Source organism: Panthera onca, chromosome A3, assembly GCF_046562875.1.
Source record: "Panthera onca isolate mPanOnc1 chromosome A3, mPanOnc1 haplotype 2, whole genome shotgun sequence".
NCBI classification, from domain to species: Eukaryota; Metazoa; Chordata; class Mammalia; order Carnivora; family Felidae; genus Panthera; species Panthera onca.
The window spans coordinates 8,686,893-8,697,787 of NC_138341.1; the positions used below are offsets into that span (position 1 = coordinate 8,686,893).

Sequence of the window (10,895 nt, forward strand, 5' to 3'; positions counted from 1 at the left end):
GACAGAACAGATCTAGATTCATGCTTGCAGGTGTAAGGATAGGTCCTGCTAACATCACAGCTGCGTTCTGTCTTGAGCAGTTTATGGCCACCAAATGTCATCCATTAGGAGGCACCGTTGGCTTCTAAGGCTCCCCATATGATAAAAGTATGGAACCAAAATGTTCTCTTTGGGAGAAGTGTTGGGTTGCCTGTGGGAGGTAGCACTGGATGCCAGCATATACGGAATATATTACATATGTATCATCCCGAGTCTGGGCAATCCCAGCATTAATGTTTAGAAACCCTTTTAATAACAGAATTTGCATTCAGCCTTCCAGATCTGGCTTCAGAGTCTGCAGACAGCTCTTTAAGGGAAGACTGAACCAAGGGCGTGTCCAATGTCAACAGCTTTCATTTCTTTATTTTAGTCTGCTTGCTTCGGCAGACGTCCCAGCTCACAAGGAATTAGCATTTTAATTAACAAAACAGTTGGAAAGCCAAGTGTGGAGTTTTAAAACCTTCGTGTCTGGAGAAGAAATGAATCCATGACCACATTTGTCGTTCACTGAATATACTGTCCCAGTTTCCCTTTGGCTTTCTTTAACTCTGAGGAACACTAATTTTTCTCTTAGGATCTCTGGCCACTCTAAGTCTGGTTCTCGCTCTGTCAAAGGGTCTTTCCCAGCGGTGGCAACCCACCCTACTAGGGGTGGGTGTGGTTGAAGTTTTCGGCTGAATCACACCCTCAAAAATATGTCGAGGTCCTAACCCCTGATACTTAAGAATGTGATCTTATCTGGAAATAGGCTTGGGGCTGATGTAATTAGTCAAGACAAAGTCACACTGGAATCAAGTGGGCTCCTAACCCAGTATAGCCAGTGTCTTAAGAGTGACAGAGGAAGACTGCCGTGTGACCACCAAGGCAGAGATTGGAATGATGATCCTATAAACCAAGGATGTCTGGCAAACCACCAGATGCTGGAAGAGGCAAAAGAGGACTCTTTCCTCCAGCCTTTGGGGAGCATGGCCCTGCTGACACCTTGATCTTGAATTCGTAGCTTCAAGAACTGCGAGAGAATAGATTTCTGTTGTTTTAAGCCACACACTTTGTGGTGCTTTGTTACGGCAGTCCCAGGAAACTCGTACAGGTGGGCAATGTGTACGTCATCTTTCAGGATTTGGTGGAAGCTTCCTAAAATTCTGGCCCTGATGGAGTCATGGCCGCAGGACTAAGGCTGATGAACCACTTTTGGGGTCTCCGATGTTAGGCAAGCCAACAGTGCAGCCAACTACACAAATAGAGCTTAAGTTGTTCAAATACAGAATTAGAAAGGTAATTTGCATTTGGGAACCAAAAGCTTCCTTCCTGTCGATGACAGCCACTACCAACTGAGACTCTTGGGTGGGAGATACTATGCTTTCAAACTTTTTTCCCCCCCTATTTTCGATGCCATTTAATTCTTAAAACCCAGGGGAGAGTTGTTACGATGTCTATTTCACAGATGTGACGTGCGGCCTGAGCAGGTGAAGGAACTTGCTTGAGTCCCACAGCTAATAAGTGACGGAAGTAGGCTCCACCCCCATCCTCCAGGCCCTGCAGCCAACGCCAGTGCCGCCCAGGGGACGACACTAGGGGACCTTAACTTCTATTTGAAATTTATTATTTAGATATCATGCAAACGATACGATGCCACCAAATGAGAAAACAACAAACCAGTTTCACCATCCTTTTTGCCGAACGTGTGTCTACTGCACGCCAGGCATCTTTATGCTCAGACGCTGGCGTGAAGGTAACAGAAACCGCCCCCGGGCTTGGGTCACGCGTGCCTCCTTGGCCAACCCGCCGTTTTCACGAAGTGCTTCATTCTAGACCCTTTCTATGCACCCGAGTGATTTCTACATAGCATCAGAGTGCAATTTTGCATTGCGTTCTCTCTTGAATAGTGTAACCACGGTATGTTTATGCTGCTAAATAAGATTTATACTTCCTGTTCAAGGGTGGCCTGACAAATAGGATTTGGGTGGACTGAGTGGATGATCACGATTCACTCAGTTCTTTAATGTTGAGCCTTTAGTTTCTTTCTGTTCCTCTTTGGCCATCAGACTTCTCCGGAAGCAGCATGGGACTCTGATGAGCGTCGGCTGCCCGGTCCCAAGCCTGGGGTTCCGTTCCCGGTTACCAGGTAGTGGCCGCGGTACCTTTCTTCTCTCTGTTTCTGTTTCCCCGTGTGTCGGATGACAGTGGGAATGAGAGTATTTCCAGTATTCCGGAAATTGCATTTCGTTTTTTGGGGTTTTTTTTTTTTTTAACTTCGTTTTTGAGAGAGAGTGTGTGTGCGTGCTAGCAGGGGAGGGGCAGAGAGGGGGAGGGAGAGGAAGACACGGGGTCGGAAGCAGGCTCCAGGCTTCGAGCTGTCAGCGCAGAGCCAGACGCGGGGCTCGGACTCATGAGCCGTGAGATCGTGACCTGAGCCGAAGTCGGACGCTTAGCCGACGGGGCCACCAGGATGCCCCCAGAAACGGCACTTCAGGACCCTGCCGCTTCCAGGCCGGTCGCACATCTGTCCTCCCACGGGCCGCCTGGAGGCAGCCACACAGGCCAGAGGCCAGGAGAGGGGAGCTGGTGCCCCCCTGCCTCCCGCAGCTCCCGGAGCCCTACTCCTGGTGCAAACAGCTGCTCCCTTGCCGGGCAAGACTGGACAGTGCGACTGCAGTCTCGTGACAGCGCAGTAACTCCCGGAGCACTGTCATTTGTGGAAATTCTTGGGGCAGCTGAGCCCACGGCCGAAGAGCGTAAGCCACAGGAGAGAGAGAAACAGCAATGGTAACGGCAACAACAACGATGCCAGCGAAAATTGGTTTTTCGCCACGCGGTAGGCACCGTGCTGAACGCTTCGGTCTCCGAACGCCTCCAAGAGCTGGGTCCTGTTCATCTCCATCGCGCATAGGGGAAGACCGAGGCTCAGGGCGTGAGCAACTCGCCCGCGGTTGCACAGCTGGGAAGTGGGGGGGTGGGGGCTGGGGGTCCAGGTGAGTCTGCACCTGACGGCAGAGCTTGAACTATCTGTGAGCGAATTGCTTGTCTGAGTGCCAGGCGACTGCGCAGTCAGTCACGGTCCGCTTTGCTCATTCTTCTCTTGCATCCAGCGCGGGGCGTCTGAGGGATCCCTAGAACCTGCAGCCGTGGGGCTCCGGGCTCCCTCGGGGGGCAGGGTTCCACGGGGGTGGCCTTCTCGACACAGGGAGCCCAGGGCTTCCAGGAAGAGTTTTCTGAAGGAGGACGACACAGCGTTGTTCAGGACAGGGGTCACCGCTGAACTGACGTAGAAGAGGGTGTCTGTCACCAGGTAGGCATAGAGTGTGCTGGCAGAGAACCCCAGAAGGTGTGTCAGAAGGCCTGCGCCTCCTCACGGCCTCTACCCCTTTCTCCTGGAGACCGCGCCTCTCCTCCAAAGGGCCAGGTGAGGAGGGCCCGGTTTCTGCTCTTGGGAAGCCCCGTGTGACCTCAGCAACTGTCCCATCCACGCCAGCTGCCCCTGGCGGATGCGCTCCACCCAGCCTCTGAGTCCCTGCTCCCCGTGCGCTGTTCCCAGGCCCCTGCTGGCGGACGGGGACCACTGTCTTGCCCACTGAGACACCGGGAGCCTCACGAAGCTGGGTGTGGTCCACGAGACGTGGCTTCACTGAGCAGTGAAGCCATGCACCTTGTCACGGAGAGTCTCTGAAGCGGGAAGGGCTTTGCACGTGCGTGTGTGTGAGAGGGGCGCAAGGAGATCTCGAGAAGAGGCACCTGTCGACACAGCTGTTTCCTTGGAGGCTGCACGGGCCTCTCTTCTCTTGGATGTTTGCCTTCCTCTTGCGATCAGGCACACGGTGGATTCGCCAAGGAAGACAGTGGGTTCTCTCCTCTTTTCCAGTTGTGTCACAAAGGGCGTACGTGGTCTGGTCTCTGTCCAGGGGGCCCTTGTTAGCGCCTCGACTCACGGCTCTGAGGCTTCTGCCCTTCTCCTTGCCATAGCACAGCCGTCCCCCTGCCCCAGCCTGTGGGCGGCTCTATCCTGTGGTCAGGATGCCCGTAGCCCTGATCACCACTAAGATCTCTCACTCGCGTGGCCTTGAAATTGGTAGATAACGCCTTGTTCCCTACCCCCAGCTCAGAGAATTTGAGGGCACAGACTAGACAGGACCAGCTTGAATGGAGGCCAGAGTTCCAGAGGGCCCAGCGACTGGGAATCCCTGCAGAGAGCATAGAAAGTCCCAGGTGCAGCCCAGTGGCCCCTTCCCTACGTGCTGGGGCCCCTCCGCTGCACCAACCCAGTCCACCCATCGTTGGAGACGTAGGGGTACATGAGCCTGCGGGTGTGGGACGGCATCCAGCAGGTGATATACACGGCCACAATGGCTCCTGCACAACAGCGGGGAGGGACAGAGCGACAGAGCAAACGTACTCAGTTCTGCCGTCTCTAGGGAGGAGGACGCCAAGCTTACAAGAGCATTTCCCTAGAACTCGTTCCTGGAGTCCAAGGGTCGGAAGGGAGCTGTGAGGCTATCTGACACCCTCCTCTCTCGATCTGTAGCCAAATCTGAGGTTACCCCGATGTCTGGGTGAATATCCACTTTAACTCCCACCTGCACACTGACAAGCTTCTAGAAACTTCTACAACCTCTATAACCCCCTCCTGGCCACTGGAATATGCTTTTAACTCTGGGATAGCTATTCCCACCTGATCGTCTAACTGCATAGATAACTCTGCCTCATCAAGCCTCTTCTGTTCCTTTTTCTGATTGACTGATGGCCCCACCAGCCATCTAGCACTCAAGCCGTAAGCCAGAGAGTCTGTTCATTTTTCCATTACCCCCTAGGGCCAATCTATTAAAAAGCTCTTCTTTAGGATGTCTTGATTCCTCTGTTCTCACCTCTACTACCCCACTCCAGGGGCTCCTAGCTCCCCTCCCCCGGACTATGATGGCAGTCTCCCACTTGGTCCCTCTGTCGCTAACCGTCTACCCCTTCCCTCCCCTCCTCCACACCTGCCGTGACTGGCAAATCCATTCTGTTGTCCGGTGTGGCCTCTGGACCAGGATAGCGACGTCAACCGGGAGCCTGGTAGAAATACAGAGTCTCGGGCCTACCCCGAGCAACCGAATCAGAATCTCCGGGTTGGGTCTGAGCAGCCTGTGTTTTATAGCTCCCCATACTGTTTTTTTTTGTTTGTTTGGTTTTGGTTTTTTTGCTCACTTTTAAAAACAACTTAAATCCAAGTTAACATCCAGTGTAATAAGGGTTTCAGTAGAATTTAGTGATTCGTGACTTAGACATAACACCCAGCGCTCATCCCAACAAGTGCCCTCCTTAATGCCCATCACTCACTTAGCCCATCCCCCACCCACCTCCCCTCGGGCTGGAGAGAGAGGTGGTAACTTGCTCAAGGTCACTTGGCCAGGGATCAGCGGAGGCAGCCTGGAGCCCCATCCCTTCCTCTCGTAGCAGTGTCACCAAGTACTTAACTGAGACCCTGGACGCTATGCTAGAGGCCGCTGAGCCGGCTGGAGTCCTTGTGTCTCACCAGGCTGGTGTGGCCCTCCAGGGGGAGCTTCCTCCTCTCCTTGCTCATTAGCTCCACGTGGTTGGGGATGGGGCTGCCGGGGGCAGAAAGGGACGGCACCTGGGAGCTGAGGGCCACCAAGTGGCTCACAGTGATCCCGATCAGGAAGGCAGTTAACGCCAAGGGGAGCACGAAAGACACCAGCACGTTCACCTGCAAAGGTAATTCCAAGGCTTATGACGGCCCCAAGGCTCTGTGATGCTGTGGTCCTCAGGCTGTGCCCAAGGCCCAGGAATCTGCAGCAGCAGGAGGGGGCGGGGGGGTGACAGCAGGGTTATAAAGTGAAGTTGAGAAAATTCTCAGAAAGATGAGACAGCAATAAAGGGAGAGACAACATTTGGGATTAGCTTAGGACACTTATCTAAGTAATGGTGGTGCTAGAAAGAAAACAGAAGGGAGGAAATCATTTTTTAAAATAAGCCACTTTGGGGGCGCCTGGGTGGCTCAGTCGGTTAAGCGGCCGACTTCGGCTCAGGTCATGATCTCACGGTCCGTGGGTTTGAGCCCCGCATCGCGCTCTGTGCTGACAGCTCAGAGCCTGGAGCCTGTTTCAGATTCTGTGTCTCCCTTTCTCTGACCCTCCCCTGTTCATGCTCTGTCTCTCTCTGTCTCAAAAATAAATAAATGTTAAAAAAAAATTTAAAAAAAATTAAAAAAAATAATAAAATAAGCCACTTTGAAGAAAGTTTTTTCCAAAAGTGAGGTATAGAAGCTTCCAGACTGAAAGGCTGCCTGGGGGCCCGGAAAAAATGGATAAAAATAAGCCCCCATCAAGGCACGTTCTTAGGACTTCTAACACTCTGTGGATAAAGACCTTGAAAGCCACCAAAGGGATAAAACAGGGCACATGAAAAGGATGGGCACCAGAATGGCATTAGATTTCTTTAAGGCAACAGTGGGAGCTAGAATATAGAGGAGCGATTCTTTACAATTGGAGAGGAAAAGCGGCTTCTGTCTAGAATTCCGTGCCCGGCCATCTTACGGCAAATGTGAGGATAATCCAGAACGTTTCCAGACGTGGAAATTCTCAATTTTTCACCTTCTTCTGTGGGCCTTCTCTCAGGTGACAGGAGGTTACGAGAGCGTATGTTCCGCCAAAATAAGGTTGTACGCCAATAAAGGGGGAGACCCGGGTCCAGAAAGAGGGTGTCTGCTGGGAGAGCAGAGTGACGTAAGATGTTGGCTGTGCATCCGGTGACGCTGGGGTGGAAGGGGGGGCGACTGAAAGATGAACTCGTGGTTGACTGGATGGCTCTGAATACACTGAAATAGTATTTATACTTCTGGTAGAGACGTTAAAAATGCATGAGAGACAGATGCACAGGAACCAAGCAAATTAAAAAACATTATTAAATGCTATTTAATTAATTAATTAATTAATTTATTTAGGAGAGAGAGAGAGAGAGTGAGCAGGGGAGGGGCAGAGGGAGAAGGAGAGGGAATTCCAAGCAGGCTCTACACTCAGCACAGGGCCCGATGCAGCCCTCGATCTCACAACCCCGCGACCGTACCCTGAGCCGGAATTGTGTCGGTTGCTCAACCGACCGAGTCACCCAGGCACCCCTGAAAACAGACCATTATTAACAGCAAGGGAGCAGAGGTAATATTGGAAAGGCAACGCAATACAAATGTGCGACATGGTTCATCTGTGAAGAATGTTTTAACATAGTCACAGGGTGTAAGTGCAGAGCACAAGACTGACTTTATACCCTGACGGAATTAACACCGGAGGAGGGGTAGGGGGTGCGTGCGGGTGCACGGCGTGGAGAGTAGGGATGGGAAAGTCAGAGGGTGGGACGCTCTCTTTCTCCCGCTAGAAGACACTGGATAAAATGTGCAAACTGTGAAATCAAGCAGGTGCGTTCTTTAGAAATGTGTAGGAAGGGGCAGCAAGAGGTGAGGGTGCCCGGCAGCTGCCCCTCGACAAAAGAATATAGACCGAAGTGTGCAGGGGTGGTAAGGGGACAGCTGTTTTACGCAACAAGCCTTGTTTTTTTATTTGGTAATTTTTGATTTATGAACAAGTTTATTGTATGATACCCTGCTTTTTAAATGTTTTAATGTTTTAAAGTCCAAAATATTTGTATTATAGCGCGCCTGGGTGGCTCAGTCGGTTACGCGTCCGACTTTGGCTCAGGTCATGATCTCACGGTTTGTTGAGTTGGAGCCCCACATCGCAGTCTGTGCTGTCAGCACAGAGCCTGATTCAGGTCCTCTGTCCCCCCCTCTCTCTGTCCCTTCCTTGATGGTTCTCTCTCTCTCTCAAAATAAACTTAAAAAAAAAATCTACAAAGTACATGTATTATAGAGTTTTTCCTCATTGGTTCTGTGTCAGCATTTTTAAAAACCTGAGCATTTTAATAGCGCTTTAAAATCAGTACAAAATATCTGGGTTGGGTGCTGTACCCCTTTGAGGAGTCCATCATTCATGCTTTTTTCTTGATGGATGCTCACAAATCAGCACCAAGAGGAAAATAAAACACTACGTGGGACATAGTTTTGAGTTTGTTGTAGAACCAAGCAGCATTTTATCAACAGCATCATACTTACTATCAAATTGTCACTTTAATCCTAGACAAGGCAGAAGTGGAAGGTAAAAATATATTCATGCATTAGTTATTAATCTTGGGGAGTTTTGAAATATTTGTGGAAAAACTGTACAGTTTTTTGTACTTTCAATAACGATGAGACATTTTCTTCGTCAAAAACAAAACAAAACAGAAAAACAACCCGCTCGCTGATGAACATGGACGATGAATGACAAGACACTAAAAAGGAAGGTGGACCAAAAAAATCCTAATTTGAGCTCGGTTATTTTGTTGTGTTAACATAGACTGTGTGTCTCAAGTTAAACATTTTTTAAATATACCATTTGTTGAATAATGCTGTTAGGCTGAAGGAATTCACCAGTAGAACGTCAAAAGCTTGCCTCTGGCGGATTTCAGTTTCTACTGCCTTGGTCGGTCTGCAGCACATAAAGTAAGCTATGCAAGCGACATATTCACAACACAGACCATGCTTGGCGCTTCCCCCTCCCCAAGCCCAGTTCCAAGATAGGTACAGCCTGGAAGCTACTGCCTTAGTCTGTGAAAACTGGCGGAACTTGGCTACCAGGCCTTTTGAGCATGTAGTTGCTTGTTCATTGCCACGGCCACAACAGGGTGCAGCAGGGAGCTAGAGAGTCAGGTCTAAGGGAGGGGCTGCAGTGCTCTGACTATTCAGCCAGATCATTCCGCTGGAGCTCAGAGCCTGTGTGGAGGTTGCTGAGAGGTAGACGGGTGCCCTACACATGCTGCTCCGTGGCTGTGATGTGCTTGCGCCAGCATGGCGGCAGGCGGTGTGTGGGCTGGACTGATGCGGTCTCGGGTCACCAGTGGCCCACCTGATGTGGCAGAAGGAGCAGCTCCCACTGTTGTCAGTGGGGTCCCTCCTCCTGACTGCTGTCTGGAGCCCCTGCGTGATCACTCCCATTAGTATCATTCCCGTTCTGCTTGCCGGTGTGTTTTTGGTTTTGTCTCCTTTAGCATCAGGTCCAGATTGGAAAGCCTGCAGAAATGTCTGATATAGAAAGCGGATTTTTAAAAACGAGGGATCCTACCCTGTCAGCTCTGAGTAATTCTCCGTGGTGACCACAGTAAGCGTCTTCTGAAGCGAGCGGAATGTTTTCTAATCAGGTTTAACTTTATATTTTTCCAAATTCTTGGTAAGGCTGCAAGTAATCTATGTATTTCTTCTGAAATCCTTCATTAATATTGAATATTCAGGCCTCTCTTTTATATCTCCACAAAATCCCATTAAGTTGGATATTCTGTAATGGGACTGAAAATGGCTAGTTTTGATGATAAAAAAAAAAGGCTGGGTTATGAAATCTATATTTTGAGACTCCTCCCCCTCCCTACCCTGTAATTCTCGTACCCGGTAATGCTTGGTCCCCACTTTTGTAACACTGGGAAGAGTGTAGACTTTCAGAATTAAGTTTTGAATTCTAATCTGGGCTTCTCTTAATGCTTCGTCTCTGCCAAGCCTCTCCCCAAGTCCTCTGTAAAATGGGAAATGCGACCCAAATTTCTGCGGAGATCGCGAGTATCAGAAGTGAAAACACAGGCCCCCGAGCCTGCCTCCCCCTTACCTGAATGCAGACCTGGAGCGTGGCGCGGCTCACCAGCACCGTGCACACGCGCGAAGCGGGCTCCGGCTCCCCGCCAGCCTTCTCCAGCTCGTGCTTCTGCCCCGTGATGACTGCCATGGGCAGGGCGAGGCGGCCCAGAGGAGCGACAGCAGGCGGCGGGTGCGGCGCGGCGACAGCAGCCGGCGGGCGCGCGGGGGCTGGCGCACGGCCAGGCAGCGCTCGGCGCTCGGGCCACCTACGCTGGGCACCGTGGCGTAGGCGCACGGCTCGCGCACGAAGTAGTAAGCGCGGCAGCCCGGGTCGCCGAACACCCAGGGGTAGTGGAACCACACGAAGTTGAAGAGCTCCGCGGGCACACCGACCGGCCACAGCGGCAGCGCCGAGAGCGCCAGGCTGAATACGTGGTAGCGCAGGCGCCCCGGGGGCCCGGGGCGCCCCTTCAGCACCACGCGCACGGACAGCGCACTGCCCGCCAGCGCCCAGCGCCAAGATGAGCGAGCAGAGAGCGGCGAACAGCACCTTGGCCCAGAGGCGCGTGTCCACACCCAGCCGGGCGTCCAGGCCCAGCGCAGGGCCAGGGCTGGGACTCGGGCTGCTGCTCTCCATTCCTCCCCCGTGGCCAGCGCTCCCTCCCTATCCCTGCGCCGAGATCCGGCCAGCTGCCCAGGGAGGAGAGCGAACGCCTCCTGTTCTCCCTGAACCTCCGGAATGGGAGGACCCGCCCCCGCCAAGGGCGTCCCTGGGCCAACACCGGACCGGACCGGACCGGACTGGACAGCGAGCGTGAGCCCGTTCGGTGCGTTTACATTTCTCCGCTCAGTTCAACCCAGGGAGCACTGTGCTGGGTGGAAGGTGATACGGAGGGGTTGGGCCCCACTTACCGGATGGGTGACTTGGGGCACTTTTTTTTTTTTTTTTTTAAACCCTTCTCAACCCATTTCTGCATTTAAAATATATTATCTACATTGCAGAATCTCTGTGAGGATTAGACGAGCCGGTCTGTGCGAGGGCTCCGAACCCATAGCAGTAAATAGGCATCCTGCGATACCATGCACCTAGGCCCGCTTGCTGTGCTGCTGTGTGTGCGGCTCGGGAGACGGCTGGCCAAGGACTTGCCAGAACTTTTACAGCTGTTACTCTTTTGGCTAAAGGGCCGTCTGAACGGCGCACTAATATCCT

General features: G+C 52.1%; 1 protein-coding gene across 1 annotated transcript; it reads right to left on the minus strand.

Moving 5' to 3' along the window:
- Positions 1-3,091: 3,091 nt before the first annotated feature.
- NTSR2 (neurotensin receptor 2) lies at positions 3,092-10,435 on the minus strand. Its single transcript, XM_060647230.3, is given in 6 exon segments — positions 3,092-3,344; positions 4,296-4,386; positions 5,491-5,740; positions 9,717-9,847; positions 9,850-10,189; positions 10,191-10,435. Coding segments are annotated over 6 exon segments (1,197 nt in total). The 5' UTR covers positions 10,323-10,435.
- Between the last annotated feature and the right edge of the window lie 460 nt (positions 10,436-10,895).